The sequence below is a fragment of the Manis pentadactyla genome, chromosome 2, assembly GCF_030020395.1.
Source record: "Manis pentadactyla isolate mManPen7 chromosome 2, mManPen7.hap1, whole genome shotgun sequence".
Taxonomy (NCBI): domain Eukaryota; kingdom Metazoa; phylum Chordata; class Mammalia; order Pholidota; family Manidae; genus Manis; species Manis pentadactyla.
The window spans coordinates 59,678,246-59,695,661 of record NC_080020.1 but is presented as its reverse complement, the minus strand read 5'-3'; the positions used below and the strand labels follow the sequence as shown (position 1 = coordinate 59,695,661).

Sequence of the window (17,416 nt, the reverse complement as noted above, 5' to 3'; positions counted from 1 at the left end):
TAAAATTATATATTAATTTGACAGGTCATACATACAGAATTCCAGAAAGACCAAGGATTTTAAAAGAGCCAAGCTTTTCTAAAAAAAAAAGACAGCCCTGTTAACGTGACCTGTCTTTGCTGGGTGTGGGCAAGGGGGTAGAAGAGACAGAGGACTGCAATGTAGATGAAAAACAAAGTTATAAAGCTGTATTTTTTATGTTAATGGTACCCTTTACATTCCTTAACAAAGCATTTCTTAGTTTATGTGGTCTTAAGAGATGTTTTAACAAATACAATTGTTAAATCTTTACAACTTTAGATAAATCTCCAATCTTTATAGAATCCATATTAGAATAATATCAAACTGTTACAATGTGAAGTTATAAACTAAGATGAAGATACAGTTACTAGAATAAGGCTTATGTGATAGAATGTGTAAGTAGGCAGGCAACAATGAAGTAATTGTAAAAGTTTAGCTTATTTGTCTGATTTAATACCAAAATGTTCATGAACTTTAATGTGTAGCTATTTCCATACTGAAATATTGACCAGAATTTTCTTTGTCAGCATTTTATTCTATTTTGAGCAAATATATCATCACTATCAGGGAAAAATAAGCTTAAAAAGAATGTTAAACCAATGGCAAAGTAGTAGCATCATTACAAATAAAGGTTAATGAATATAAAAGGACTCCTCCCAACAGATATTTTAATTCATCAACAAGGAACTCTTCTTCCAACAGTTCATTCACTTCCCAGACCCTTGCCATCTCTTTCTAGATTTTTCTCCCAAAACATTAACAGATTCTCTTATAGATCTTAATATCTTAATCCTCAAATTTTAAGTTCAAAAAAACAGCAAAAAGATTAATTGCCCATTTAGAGCAGAGATCAATTAAAGTTTCTCAGAGCAGATAAATTTGCTAATGTATCCTGGAACATGACCCCATTCTATGCATACTATTATGTGAAAAGGTCACTGAGCCTATTAACCCCAGAAGTTTATACATTTAAGAACTTATACCTTAAGAGCTATGCTCTCTAGCTTTGATGGCATAAGTTGACTTGGGCTTGCACAGAGAATTCATTTTGTCCATTTCGTTCTTCATTAGGCAAAGTATACTTGTATTTTGATTTTGAGAGGTTCTCCAGGTTTAACCCCACCAATTCTTATTAATGGAAAAGCAGTAATTAGATTTAAAATGCTAGTAAGAAGATACACATATTTATGGTGGAAATAAAAGTATGGATAATTGAAGGTCTAAGAAAATGGTTTTTGTATGCTCGTATGGGATGAACTGTTGAACAAGAGGAAAAATTCTGAAAGATGAAAAATAAATCATGCAACCATGAGAGGTCCTATGCCCCGTAGCAGTAAAGGAAGAAGAAAGAATGATCACTGTCACTGAAACACTTCTACGGTGTGCTGCTAGAGGTTCATCATCAAAGTTCACCCCCATTAGCCTGTAAAATACTCAAAAAGCCTAGGTGTAGTTTTATAAGAGAACTTAAAAATGTAAGGTATGGTAAAAGTGTTGCTGATGGAGTTTTTCTAATAAGCCATAGAGAATTCCATAGGTTCAAGGCCTGTAATGCGGCTAAGTATCAGTGACAGCAGATACCATAGCATTTAAGGTATTTCCAAAGATCCTTGCAGAAGTCTTTGATGGAGAAAGTTTTCTGTCTCAAAATCTTTTTCCATATGATGAACCTGATCTATTTTAGAAAAACATCTCCAGTAAACATGTATCAGCAGGAAAAATATGCACAGATAAAGCTCTTACAAGTTACCACTTTGATTTCCTAGAAACACATTTACAGATCTTGAGCTTAAGCACCTCCTAACTACACTGAACTCAGAAACAAATGGACTTCACCAACCTCATCTGTTTGTAAGAGGAGAACTTCTATATGTAACTGACATATATACACATACACACACAAATGCTTTCTTTTAAATAAGTGATATACTTTAAAGTGCCTTACTGTAATCAAAGTACAAAGGACAAGGATTATACTTGGCAAATTCCACACAAATAACTTTACATGCAATGTAAAACTGTTCTGGAGATTTCAAGCCTTGTTTTTGTAAGGAAAAAAACACAATAGTCTCATTCATTCAGAAAGGTCAAATATATTTCAACTCCTACTATGGTCTAAATCTACTGGGGCCTCTAGAACTGCTCTTCAACTTCAAAAATATTATCAAAAATTACCAGAAAAGAGACTTTTGAAGCTTTATGTACATGTTGAAATAATATTTTAGATACATTTGGTTATATAAAACATTATTAAAATTATTCTCAACTTTGTACTTTAATGTGGCTACTAGAAAATTAAAAATTACATATCACATAATTTTTGCATTATATATCTATTGGACAGTACTGATCTAGAATAATCCTGAGTTAGGGATACAGAACCTATAAGATAGGTTTTTTTTTTCCCCAAGGAAGAGAGAGAAGTAAACAAATACACCGCATTAAAGGACTTTTCTACTCAGTCATGTTACATGACAGACTTAAGGATTTTTCTTTTCTTATTCTGTTGATTTAGTTAGGATTATGGCATCTGTTTGATAAAAGCATTATTTCAGTTTTGACCAGACAGAATAAAAAAGTCTTAGTCTCTTAGAGATGGAGGTACTTTCAAGACATTACAGAAAGGTGTTATCAGCAGTTTTGATATACTTTTCCTTATGCAGTTTTAAGGGATAAAAATGAGGTTTGAGAAATATATTTTTTAATTTCCCTAAGGAGAAAAATTAGTTAAAATCAAAGTCTCAGACAAGTCTGAGCAATTTGGATTAATTTATTTCTTCAAATAGAAAGCACATGTTTCAGAATATTTAATTTTCTTATTCTGAAGAAAGGTGACTGGACTAATCCTATATATAGCCTGATAATCCTAACTAAAACTTTTAGAATGTGTTGCCATACTAGTATATTCTTGTTCATAATAAAAAAAAAAACTAACTATAATTTGATAGTACATAATTGTCATTATAATAGACAACCAATATTAACAACAGAGAATAAATGACTCTTAGCTTAGAGACTGTATACTAAGAGACCAAAGGGAAGCTTTTTGCATAAACTATGTATTAATAATACACATCATGGGCTTGGTACTGTAGGAACTAAGCTTTGTTTCGTCTCATGAATGCAAACCACTAACTGTAGCAGACAGAATAATGGGCCCCTAAAGATGTCCATGCGCTAATCCCTGGAATCTCTGACGATATGTTACCTTATGTGGCAAAGGAGAATAGGATAGTGATAAAATTTAAATTACTGACCAGTTCACCTTAAAACATTTTGGGAGATTAACCTGAATTATCGGGTGGGCCCAAGGATAAGGGTCCTTGAATGTGAAAGGAGGAGAAAGAAGAGGAAGTTGGAGTGGTATGATGTGAGAAGGACTCTACCCACCATTGTCAGCTTTGAAGATCAAGAAGGTGGACCACAGCCAAGCAATGCAGATAGCCTCTAAAAGGGGGAGAAGGCAAGGAAACAGAATACTTCAAGGGTCTAGAAAGGAAAAGGGCCCTGCCAATGCCTTGATTTTAGCCCAATGAGACCTACGTTGGACTTCTAAGGTACAGAACTGTAAGGTATGTGTTGTTTTAAGCCACAAAATTTATGGTGATTTATTATGGCAGCAATAAGAAATATAAAATAATGAAAACCATATCACAACTGTGAAGGGCAATCAAACTAACACCTTTGGGGAAAGGTTTTAGATAGACACAAATCTCTCATAACCTCCCACAGAACAAAACAAAAACACAAATAAAAGTACTCAAAATCTACATTGGATAGAGTAATGGGTCAATAACATTTTTCCTTTCAAAGGGGAGTATTATGATTACAAAGAGACCCGATGGTATATCATGAAATTTCTTGTTAAAATAATCAGTCTTAAAAAGATGCCTGGCATTGAACTAGAAAAAAATGATAAACAGGCCTGCTTAAAATAGCAATGAGAAATATTGCAGATGCAGTACTGCATGTGCTCCCTCTACAGTATGTTCTAGATAAGAATGGATAAGAAGTTGGCAACAGAAGCCTCTCTGCTTGGGGCAGTGAGTGTAGCTATGATATCTCAAGGCTAGTAGGAGTAGCAATGACAAGAGGCAGGCAAACTCTTAGTTCTTTGGCTACCTCTTGTCTAAATTTACGACAAATAAAAGACTAGGATTCAAGACATCCAAAGGCATTTTGTTTACATTAAATTCAGTCTGAGGACTCTTTAAAATCAGGCTTTGAGGTGAAGATTTTCAGGAAAATATGTTTAAATACTGAAGAAAAAGATGGCAGAGATCATATTCAGTTTGAATTTCTGAAAATAAGGGAAACACAAAAAAAGGAACAAGTAGTAATCAAGAACTAATTCCAGGATGGCCAGATTAGTACTTCATTTGGTTAACAAAAAAAACCCTATTTTACCCATCAATCTCAGGTTCCTTATATGTATGCCAGTACTAATATTGCAATATCCTTTACATTAGTGGAAGAAATATCTGCAGAGAATTCAAGCATGAGGAAAACATTATTCTGTCTGTTTAGAAACTGTTCTACTCAATTGGATTCTGAAATATTCAGTCGTAGCAATATGTTTGGCCATCTTTCTATGAAAGTCTTTTGCAGGAGCAAATTGCAATATACTGAAACAGATCTTGATACAGCAGCATTTTAAATCTAAATTTTGTTTTAAATAAGGAAGGTAAATACATTAGAAAGGAGAATGTCCAGAAAGATTAAGGGGAAAATCGTGCTAAACAAGAAAGAACAACGTGTACCTGTTTAATTTTTTTGTCACTTAACTTACAAAAAGGGAAAAATCATAAAGGGTACCTCAGAACTGAGAAGAAGCACAAGGAATGAAAGCACTTTTATTCCAACAAAGAGAATGAAAGTATTATGAGCTTTCAGAATTAGAAGAGTGCAAGGTAAGTTTACTGGTAGAGCAACTGGGTATATCACAAGTGGCAGGAAAGGTTAAAAGAGCTTTTACCATGAGAGTTGTGACTCAGAGCAGAAGTGGAATTGAGCCAATACTCAGTGGCCCCCAAGGACTTCATATGCTAAAACAGGGGTAAGTGCAGGTTATCTGTTGTTCTTGTAGTAATGATTTACTTAAGCTTGTTATATAACTTAGCTGTGTATACTGTTTTAAAATACATTAAATTGTATCTTCCAATAATTATTACTCATATTCAAATAATATTGATGCTTTATCTTTCCTTATAGAAAAAGCAAAATTATTTAAGGTACCAATTCACTCTCTCTGTTATCCACACCTGAGGAACTCTAGGAAGCAGATACAATAGGATAAAATTAAAATTTCAATGAAGGGGGATTTAATAGGAAAGCCATGGCAAAATGTCACTTAGTTCTAGTCTATGAAAGAAAAGGTTACAGAGATCAAGATAACCTGACTGTGCAGAACCATATCTGGGGGCAAGTATAACTTTGGGTGCTATCCCTTCTTCCAACACCTCCCGGCATTCTGAGCAAGCCTCCCTCTGCATGCTCTCCACACCTGCCACCACCTGACAATGATGCAACGTTAAAAATTAATCACTTTTTAAGTTCCCTAATACATTTATCTCACAACAGAGTTCTGGACAGTATGTTTGTTTGGGGCATTATTTATCTTAGCTGCTATTTTTTAAGGCTAAAATGAGACACAAAGTGACAAATAAAATACTGTGAAAGTGAAAACAGAGAAGACACAATTCTTCCTTCTGTGAATTAGGTTTAGCATCTACCACATGAACTGTGGGGAAAGTGAGTGAAAAGTATACTAGAAATCAAAATAAAATGTCTTACAAGCCTGACAATTCTAGAAGAGACAGTCTAATAAAACAGACTACCTGGGATCTAAAAATACACCAAATTTTATAAAAATGAGAAGGGAAAAGAAAAACTAACCAAGGGCAGGTGGTGGGGATTGGGGGGGAGGGTTTAATACTTGTACTTCTTTCCTCAAAGAAAGCAAAAATGTAAAGAAGTGCCATATATTTACCTTGTTCACTGGGTTCTCTTACATAGGGCTTAAGGTGGGACATTTTTATTGGTCTTTTAAGTCTAGTCCCAGTGTTGTCTCTTAAAACAGCACATCCACTTTCTGTAATATAGTCTATGACACATGGACCAACCCATTCAGACTGGAAACGACCATCCTTCCACCAGTTTTTCCTTTGTCTTAAAACTTCATGACCCACTTTTAGATGAAATGGATTTAATTGCTTTGGTTTCTTTTTAACAATGATTTTGGTTTTATTTAGTTCATCAATATTGTTGTTCTCCACCTACAAGTCCAAAAAAAAAGAGAGAGAGAGAAAGAGGGAAAGAGAGAGAACACAGGGATGAAAAAGCTGTAGTTTCTTGAAGGTAAATATAGATAATATTATAGCAGAAGGATTATTTATTGAGATGCTAAAAGGTAGGCTTGAGTCCCAGTTAATTCTTAAGACAGTATGTCAAAGTCGGTATTATTATCCCAACTTTACAAAGAAGGTAAACTGATTAAGGTTAAGTATGTGCCAAGTCAAACAACTAGAAAGCAACAAAACCAGGGATTTGAATTCATCTCTACTTTTTTGCAAAATACATGGTTTTTCTATTATTGTCTCTCAGAATTTCATAGCCAATAAGCATGCTGTTTAATATAAGCAGAATTTTATCTAAAAAATTGGTTTAAGACTATATCACATGTATGTGTGTGTGCATCTGCATGTGTGTATATGCTGACTTTAAAAAAAATCACTTTATAGGTTTTTGATTACAGAGTTTTCTATTAAATAGAATCACCTGGTCTGCTGAAGTTGTCTTATTCTCCATTATTTTATCAGCTTCTTTAATTGCACCTAGAATTCTGGCAAACATACTTGTATTATCATCATCCACTTCATGAAGAACATCTGAAGTCTCAGGCATATGAGGATTTCGATTAAACATTTGAAAATATGGTGTATTTTTAGTAGGCTCCTATTTTAAGGAAAATAAACAACTTGAATAAACCACTCTGTAGCCAAGAAACAGTCATAACTTAAAAGTACAGAAATATAAAGAGGCACATACCAAGTGAGTTACATTGAAGGCAAATGAAACGGCTGATAGGTGTTCATCCCAGTTGTTTGGGTGGTCGGCACAGTGTTTGGAAAGAAATGTTTTGATTGTATTAGGTGTACTTTCAGTTGAACTAACAGTTTGGGAAGCATGGGAAATTACAATTTGCTTTGTGCCAAACAATTCACAAAGTTCGACATTGATCTGAAAAATAGATGAAACAAAACAAAGCTGACTCTAAAATTTGTATTTTATTTTTTCGTTGATAGGTTTCAAAAGAATTTGAGTCTTGCCTTTTTAATTAAACCATAACCATTCTACATTAAAACATACATATTTTGTTTAAAATAGTATTACCATCTATTAAGTCCTTATTTTGTGCTCGTTAACACACTAGATGCTTTACAATGCTGTCATTAGACTTATAAAATCTTATGAGGTACTGTTAACTGCGTTTTAAAGACAAGCTGAAGCTTTGGGAGGTTACGTGTCTAGTCAGGCACACATGTACAGCAAGGAAACAGAAAAGCAGAATTTAACACTAACCCTGAATTCAAATAACACTTTAACTCAACAGACAGTTTCTCAAACAAACACTAGGCCACGTAATCCAGTTAACAGCTGTGTGACCTTGGCCAAATCACCGAACCTTTGTGTATGCAGTTTTCTCATCTATTATGAGGAAATCCTACCCAGCACTTTTTTAAGAATTAAGTGAGTAAATGCATTTAGAACAGTTATTGATGAGTGGTAAGCACTTTGTGACTCTAAATGTTGTTATTATTATTGTTATATTTGTTATCTACAGGGCCTAAAAGTCAAAATGAGTTCAGAAAACTTGAAACAGTAACCTGCAAAATGTAAAATGACTTATTTTTTCTCTGCCTTATGCCTCAGACTTTATTATTATTACTTATTTATTTATTCTTATTTTTTTTAGTTGGGTAAACATTTGGCTGGCAAAACATTTTTAAAAAGATGATTATAGTGTTGTTTCATAATAAGAAGACAAGTAATATCAGAATCTTAAAAGGTGAAGCTACTAAATGAGGGAAAAAACCCACAAAAACAAAATCACATTTCCCAAGTTCCCTTGCAGGTAGGGATAGAGTTTTGGCCAAAAAAGAGAATGATCTTGCTGGGCTTTTAAAAATTGTTGGGCAAACTCATCTGGTACTAGCTTTTTGTCCACCGCCCTCCCTTTTTGTGACTGAAATGTAGATTTGTGGCAGGGACTCTGGCAGCCATAGTACAAGACGGAGAATAACATCTCAAAGACGATGGAACAGAAAGCTAGAAGCATGGGTTCCCAGAAACATTCAAAGTTACCCTTCCAACATTCGACAGCCTGGTCTTCTTTTGCCTAAGGGTAAAGTAAACTCCTACTGGAATTTATATATTGGGGGTACAAGAGAATTCTCTGTTAGCTGTAGCTGATTATAATCCCTAGCCAGTATATGTACTCATTTAGGCTGCCTCCTTTTAATTCAAAAGCCATTAAAAAGAAATTCCAGAGAATAGGTGTCATTAGGTCAGCCTCAGTCTTAGGTCATAATCAATGGTTTTAAATGACTGACCTTTGGCAAAGGCTTCAACTTCTTTATTTCAAGAGGTTGCCTAGGAATGAGCCAGTGAATCTATTTGTGAGATGTTTTCTTGATATCCTTACCCCAATAGCCTTTGTTTTGTTTCCATCAAGCCAACCATTCTATTAGTGGTTACAATTTTGGTTTTCCATGAGACATTTTTTTAAATTAAGTAATTTTCCTTTGAAAATGTTTATTCTTTTTCCTTCCGGGTTTTATGAAAAATCTGTGTATTTTACGGAAACATCTGTATTTTCATTCAACTGTACAATAAACCTCCCACATCGTGTGTGATGGGAAATCTTATTTTAACACTTTTGCAGTTTGAAAAAAACTGACCAAAAAAGCCCATTTTGTCACCATTATGTTTGTGAAATATTTAAACCAAGTCACAGCAAAAAAAAAACAAACTGTCCCAGTCATATGTGTTTTCGTTTTTTGTTATTATTAAACCTCACAAAAAAAGGCTTGTAAATAATTATTTTCACCTTTGGTAAAATTTTCAAAGTCTTAGATTGTTACATGACTTTAAACAAGACTGCAAAAACAGCTAACAATTCATAATGGCTTCATACTGTAATTATCTAGTATCTTGAAGCACTAAATGCACTTAGGGGGAGGCTTTTCATTAATAAAGGTAGAAGCAAATCAGTATTTCAAACAGTTTTTTAAATAATTTTGATGGCCATTTTTCTTTCAGATCTGACTAGTTTGTATTTGTTTTTCATCTCATTAATGTGTCTAAGAAAGAGCTAGGCCAGAAGTTAAACAGACGTGTCAGCACTGTCATTTCCTTATTGTTGATAGGTGACTGCATTATTACTATTATTTTGTTTCACTGCAAGAAACTTAAGCAACTGGTATTCTATGAGGAGTACTGTGAAAACTAGACAATATCCATAAATTCAGTTACTGCTAAAAGCAAAAGAATGAGTGAGGGAACCATTTTAGACTCCTCTGTCTTGTGAAATTCTCTTCTCTCAGGACACTGTCACATACCAGTTGTGACACAACAATCATCTGCCTGGTTGACTCAGGGTGCTGTTACCAACCTGTGCACATTATTAGTAAAGCTGCATTTCTTTCTTATTTATTAGATAAAAAAGCATAAACAGAAGCTCTAATATTGTCATACTATAAACTAGATTGTCTTGCATACCACAGTTTGCAGATGACTGAAGTGTCAGTAAGTGTACGCAAAATTATTCTGCAGTTACAAAACAGATGCAAGTGTTGGTGGAGTTATGCAATAGCTTTACTTACTGCTCATGCAAAGTTAGCTGTAGGTCAGGGCATCTCTCCAAGGCAACTGGTCTCTATTGGGTGCCTCAGCAATCCCAGACAAGAGAAATTCCTCCACTCTATAGTGTAATATCTAGAATATTCAGTCAATTCCCCAGAGAAAGGGTAGGACTGAGAGACTGAAGAACTGAGCATAAGTATTTCAGTACTTCAGGGTGAAAGTGGCATGCACACATCCACTTAATTTCTTTGGCCAGATCTAGTTACTTGGGTTCGCCTATATGCAAGAGTCTAAAAGGATAGCTTTCTGTGTTTGGAAGGCTAGGAGAATTAGATATTGCTAAGCATTAATAATTTTTTCATAAAAGTAACAGATGATTATCTACATCTAAAACACTAAAAATTATAAAAGCAACCTAATAATATATATAAACTGAAAAATTATGGGAAAAAACATAATCTCATCACTCTTTAAAAACCTTCATAACCTTATGAATTTTTTTATTTTATATGAATTTTTAGTTATCTGTGTAAATATATGTATATATATGTAATAAAATTCTTTATGCACATTTTAAATTTAACATGTTGTAAACATCATCCATGTCATTTCCTTTTCTTTGTAAACATTTTTAATGGCTAACAAATAATTCATGTGGTTAGACATATGGTTCTAAGACACTTTCTGTTTTTGGATGTTTAGGTTGTTTTCTGCCTTCACTAATATAAATAGCATTGTGGTAAATAGTATCAGTTTAAGGTAATTATGGTTTCAACATTAAGTAAGGCTACATTCCTTTCAATGATCCTATCTTTACAGAACTGGTTTTCCAGCAAATGGCATGATAAAAAGCAACTATTATGTAAAAGTCAATGTGCAGCAGGAAATGAGAAGGGCAGTTTCCAATATGATTCCAAGGATTAAGAAGCTGAGCACTGGTCAATCGGTACACACATCCCATTAATAAGTAATTGTAGTTTTTCAAAAACAAAATATTTTTTTTCAATTTATATGTATTACTTTTTAATATGGCTAAGTGGTTAGGACATAAATACTCATTGTTTGTATCTCTGCAGAAAAGAGTTAACATAGCAAACGTGAGCCATCCTATGAAAGGCTTGATTCAAGGTTGGCCTTGGCTGGTATCTCAGAACTAGGATTTCAGGAGGATTTCCACCATTCCTTAATTAAGAAGAATGGCTCACTGGGCCTCAGCTGTTTATACAAACAGGTAGTTTATGCTGAACACCTTCTTTCCTTTGAGAATCTAGAATGTTGGTACATTCCAGGCAGGGGAATGGTGTGAGCCAGTGAAAGTCCTAGGCACTGAATCTCTAATAGGCTACTCTGGTTGATAACACTTTACATGGTGTTGTTGCTGAGGTAATTACACGTCCTGTGTGAGTCCACTGGGAGAAGAAATCTGAGACCCTTGTAGCTGGTGTCCCCTGGACTTGCATCCATGAGCCTTTTACTGTGCTGATTTTCTTGTGTCCTTTCATTATAATAAATCTAAGCCATGACTGTGACCATCTGTGGCACAGTCCTCCTAATGAATTATAAAACTTGGAGATGATCTTAGGGACTCCCTGACACAAAACCTGACTACTCAATACATATAACTTTAGATATTTCTTTTGGTGTGAGATATCAAAAGTGCTGTGAACCAAGACAGTCTATCTGATTTTTTTCTTATACAGTGCCCAGTTCAATATAAACATTTAAAAATTTGCACTGAGTGTAATGGTTATATTCCTTTTTTAGAATTTTCATATATATTCTTATCTGCTTATTCTTTCAGGTTAACTTTAATCTGTAAAAAGTCCAGAGCAAAGGAAAAAACTCTTCCTTTCTAATGATGATTAGAAATTTATAACTATAAAAATTAATTCTGTTTTGGGAAAACTCTTACCTTTCAATACCTAATATTCTCATTCATGAACATGATGTACTTTTCAATTTAGTCAATTCTCCCTCCACATGTCAATCACAGAATTTTTAAGCTAGAAATAAACAAAGATTATTTGGTTCAACCTCCCTATTTTAGTTTGAGGAAACCTAAAGATAGGTTTACAATTACTTATTGGCACAATAAGTATTAAATTCTGGTCTCTTAGTTTCCAGTACAATTACCTTTGTACTATACAATGTTAACCTGCAGCAATTTATCTAAACTTATAAAGCACCCTATAATGTACAGGTGTGCTAAGCACTGAAAGGTAAGTCAAATACGCTCTTAAACCTAAGTAGTTTATTTAGTCTTACCTGATGAATAAACTCATCTCTTTGGTCCATTATTATTTTCTGAGGAGGTCCATATAAGAAAAATATATTGGTAATAGCTTTAGAAATTTCTGTTGCTGAAACATCACACAGAGGCAAAATCACAACCCATTTTGTGAACAAATCTGTCATAATTATAGCATATACATTACTTCTGTTGCTTGCATTAAATGGGCCCATCAGATCAACAGTAACTATATTCCATGGATTTTCTACCTTGAGAAGGTGCTGTTTAGGTGCCAGAATAATTGTATTTTTTGCCACTTGGCAATGCTGACAAGCATATACCTATAAAACAGGCATACAATAAAGAAAAGATGTACAAATGTTAATATATTCAGCAAAATAAAAGAAATCTTATAAATATGAACTTTAAAATAGTTAATAGGTACTTTGTATTTTGAAGGAGAAACTTTTGGACTATTTTCAGAATAAAATAAAACCTTCTATTCAGAATAATAAGCAAATATTACTTGCTACTACTATTAAATGACCTTCTAAGGGGCCTGACTCACATGGAACATAATTCTGGTTTACATTTAATAAATATTTATTAAATGAATAGATCCTAAAACAAGTTTTCTATCATTTTAAAAAGTAACTGGATATACAATAACTTTTGCAAGCAAGGGTTTTTTTATTTTAAAGTTACCGCTTAATAAGCTCACTCATTCATCTATTCCAACAGTATCTACTAAAACATAATTTTATTCAAACAATATATATAGATGCCAGAAATTCCTCAAGGTCCTGGGAAAAGAGAATTAACAGAAACAAAAAACAAAGCCCATGCTGTTATGGACCTTCATTTGAGTGAGATGAGAAGAGATCAATTGACTAACTTATGGATAGTGTCACTACTCAACATATTTCTGAAATTCCACTTTGGAAAGTACTTTGAAACCAACTCCTGAACAAAATTTTTTTTAAAAGCATTACATTACAGTTACTTTTGATCACAATTTTACTTTCTGACTCATGCACTAGTTTTCATTACAAATAACCTCTGATTATTTGCAAAATCACACTCAAATTCTCACATGATAAAGATTTCATTGTCAGGAATGCGTGGCAGGTTTTAAAAGCAAACACAAAAATTAAGGTCTTTGGAATCCCTGTATAGTCATAAACTGGTAACTCACAAATGATACTTGGTTGGTTTAATTCTTTATGTCTGAAGCGACAGTCTTTTTGATGAACTATTATAATTATTGAGGGGATCTCAAAAACATACCAAGCAATTTCTCTCATTTGTCATATAGAGCATACTAGAAAGAGTAGGGATCAGTTGACCTATGAGGAGAATCCCAGAATTCCTAGCTGAATTTTCTATTAGAAGTTGAAGGTCCTAATGGGTTAAAATACTCAGACTAATTTCATTATCTTTGCAACTTGATTTTGCATTTAATTGGTTTTGGTTTTCTGCCATATCTGACATTTTCTACATCAGGATGGAATAGGCACAAAAGATGGGAGCACACACTGGGCCTGACTTACTATGAACATATTCCCCTCAAGGAAAGATTGTATCACTGCCATCAAAGAGGTAATCACTTGGTTGAAGTAATTTCAGCCCCATTTAAATTTTGCCTACACAAGAGTTCAATGATGAAAATCTGGTTCCAAATAATCTCCCACCTAAATATGGCATTTTCCAATATTTAAATAATACTTTATTCTAGTTCAAGTTATACTTTAGTGATTTTAAAGAAGAATTTTCAAGGGAAATAAAACTATCTTTAAAAGTTTTTGTACAAAAATTACCCATAAAAAGTACCTAATAAGAAGTGATATCCAGAGTAAATCTGGAACAGTAATGAATTTTGGATATTTATTACAAAGACATTATTCAAAATATTCTAAATACATAAGCCATACCCACTGTTTGACATCATTAGTCACAGAAGTCCAATAGTAACTTGATTCCACTAGAGTAAGGGTTCTGGATATGCCATGATGGGCTCCAGTGTCATTTTCATGGCATTCTCTTAGGACTTTCTTTTTTTCTTCTTCTGAAACAATTACCAGACGATTTTGTTTTCTGTCTTTTCCAACATAAAACAGCTTTTTTTCTGGAATAAATATAATTGCAATTTTTAGAGTCCTATACAGTTTTAAGATAACTACAGCTTTATCTCCAAACCATGAAGTGTTTTTGTTTTTTGTATTTAGATCTTGTTTCCTTTCAGACAGAATATTATTTGTAATGATGCACCATAAAATCTGAAAGGTCCTCAGTTGTTACACTTACTGAGTATATAGAAGAATCAATATAATTTTGTAGCTATCAATACAAGCAGAGCTGGCTTGTTCACCAAAGTGTGAGATAACTATGGGAATAGAAAATTGTCTTTCTATGGGAGTACTTAAACTAGAAAAGTACTTGCAGGCATCTCTTAAAAATGGCATAAATTAGCAAATGAATTATGTAAAGATGGGCAGCTTCTGGAACAGAATTTCTAAAATATTATGTAATTATAACTGCATATTTTTAAGCAGCTGCCTGTCTTTGGTTTTGAGTAGGAAGTGGGGTTCTTACCTCATCCCAAACTTCTCCTCCCCTTTGGGGGAACAGAAAGTGGGAAACAATATATAACCTTTCAAAATAAACATTCTACCACCATATTTCAAATATTTAATTCATTCAAGTGGATTAGGGGTACAAAAATAAATATGATCCTGAGAATATTTAATGGCAGTGGGAGGGGGGAACCACAGAAATAAATATAATGAACAAACAAGTTAACATTGTAAACGTTTTCATATTAGGCATTAAGTTCTTCATGGACCGTGACAGGAGGGCCTAAGAGTGCACCCAACAGAGTAGGAGCCACCTGAGGACAAAAGTAAGAGAGATTAATTTAGCTGTCTTGTTTTTTCCACACTATCATTTTCTGTCTTTGATCTAAAATGCCCTTAGCATCATCATTAAACAGGTTAATTGTTAAGGAACAACCAATCACATCAAGATTCCACAAAGAACACACGAAGAAACATCTATATTAACTCTATATTCAAGATTTTGGGGACTGATTTTACCTTTGAAGAGAAATTTTTTTGCTGCTCTTCTTATGCCACTTCTCTCACTCGGCAAAGTAGTTGGATGATATTCACCAGTTCGTTTATAATATGCAATCTGTTTAAGATGAAGGTTACCATTTTTTCCACTACGGACCATTATGAACCTAGGTAAAAAGTATTTAGAGACATAATTTAAATAAGCTAATTCAGTTGCTATTTCAGTTCAGGCTTCTGTCATATTTTTGATTGCATATGAATTGAACTTTCCCTTTATACTATCTGGACAGAGATGATTATAGTACATAAATAGAACTGTGTGATGTGTATGAACTAAAATACTGAAATGCTATTTTTAAATAATCATGACACATTATCTTGTCTCTTTCAAGTGAAGAAATGCTGAAAATTTCCCCATTCTGGGAAAAAAGACATGAACAAGCACACTTCAGAAGTTTTGCTTAAAGTCTCTGATTATTAGCAATTGAAATGTTACTTATATAGGATGGTTCCGCTATGTGTTATTTAAATAAATGATAGGTTATAAAGGGATGCAAGGATTTTTCATATTCTAAATATATTCATCATCATTGCAAAATGAAACAAAACTATTCAAATAATGAGAAAGATATATTTTGGAAATGTTCAAATGATAAATAACAGAGAAGATATTTAGCTGTGCTAGATCACCATATACTCTTTTGAACTACATGTAAGCTGCTTTTTTTTAATAGAAAAGCTTTTGGTCCTGTGCATACTTTATGTTATAAAGAATGCAGCCAAATGCTGGCCGCATCGGTCAACACAAAATGAAACTTCTCTATTTTAGATCCTAAATAATATGGGAAACCATTAAATTAAAAAGAAAAAAACCTATTCTTTCATATTTTCAGTTGAAAGAAACTATTCTGTGCTAGTTATTGTGTTTGCCACCACTTCCACCCATCCAGATCCAGGCCCTTCCTTCCCTGCTGCTCTGCCTTAGGAGACTGACTCTTACAGAATGCATTTATAGTTTTCTGGTTAGACTTGTTCTAGAGGAGGTATCAGCAGGCAAATCAGAATACAAAGAAAGAGATCAGGGTATTTATTTCCCAGGTCCTTCCTTGGTTTAAGCTATAACCCTTCGCAACTACAGCTCCTGTCAAGTAGCCCATCTTCTCATGCTTCACTGGACATCTGTAACATTACTTCTTTTTCTTGCCATTTCAGTGGCACTATTCAGTCACTATTTCCTGCTGTTGCCAGTCTGCAGGTACCATGTTGGTTTCTTTGACCCTGTCCATTTGTCTGTAAATAGGAACCTCATTAAATCTTCTTTAAAATCCCAACAGAGTATATATATATTTTCCTCTTAGGAAGATACAAATGCTTAAAATTTTGAACTTCTGAAAAACAGCATGGTTGTCTACTGACCCCTGGAAGAACTTGGGATGGCACTAAAACAGAATATTACTGCAGAGTGAATGTCAGAACAAAGAAGAATAGAATATTCCTATGAACTATGGCTTAAATAGCCTACAAGTCTCTTTCCATATATTATAGCACTTTGCATGTTCAATGATCATCTTTCTAATCTTTTCATAACTTCTAGTGATGATATCAGTACATTTCTAACATCCCTTAGTCTTAGGTTAGTGTAAGGCATTTTAATAGCAAAGGTAAATTCTGTCTTATCTAACCTAAAAAACAGGCTCATTATCTCTGTTGAGTACTATAAAACAGTTTGTTCTAAGTTTAAATCACTTTCAATTAAATAATAATATATGAATTTTTCCATTTACTAATAGATGGTTGTACTCTGAAATCAAACAAATGTATCTTATCATAGTTTCTAAAGCATCTCAAAAAATGAATGGGTCAGATTTCTATAAAACTATGCTAAGACAGTGACATATCGGCATAAGGATAGTCAAATAGGTCACTGAAACAGGCAGAGTCCAGAAATACATCCACATGTATACAGTCAATTAATTTACAACAAAGGCATCAATACAATGGGGGTAAAGAAAGTCTTTTCAATAGCTGATGCTAGAACAACTGGATGTCTGTATAGGAAAAACAATGAATCTTAATCACCTACCTATGTCTACCACAAAATTAATTCCAGATAAATCATAAACCTAACTATGAAAGGAAAATTATAAAGCTTCTGGAAGATAACAGAAAAGGACCTTTCAGACCTTGGGATAAGCAAAGATTTCTTGAACAGGACACAAAAAGCAATATT

The 17,416-nt window shown here is 33.6% G+C and overlaps 1 protein-coding gene across 4 annotated transcripts in view; it reads right to left on the bottom strand.

Annotated features, from left to right (window-relative positions):
* Positions 1–17,416, bottom strand: part of GIN1 (gypsy retrotransposon integrase 1) — a 61,078-nt gene that overhangs the window by 34,161 nt on the left and 9,501 nt on the right. For 3 of the 4 annotated variants that reach the window (XR_008994061.1, XM_036886844.2, XM_057493032.1), the window contains exons 2-7: positions 15,208–15,353; positions 14,047–14,240; positions 12,151–12,456; positions 7,069–7,260; positions 6,799–6,975; positions 6,011–6,296 (exon numbers count right to left, since the gene is read on the bottom strand). Coding sequence is in view for 3 of the 4 variants with exons in the window: in XM_057493032.1 (XP_057349015.1) it covers positions 6,011–6,296; positions 6,799–6,975; positions 7,069–7,260; positions 12,151–12,456; positions 14,047–14,240; positions 15,208–15,353 (1,301 nt within the window). In the remaining variant the exon portion in view is untranslated. Of the gene's footprint in view, positions 1–6,010; positions 6,297–6,798; positions 6,976–7,068; positions 7,261–12,150; positions 12,457–14,046; positions 14,241–15,198; positions 15,354–17,416 lie in introns of those variants that run through there. The other variant, XM_036886848.2, reaches the window with a different exon arrangement.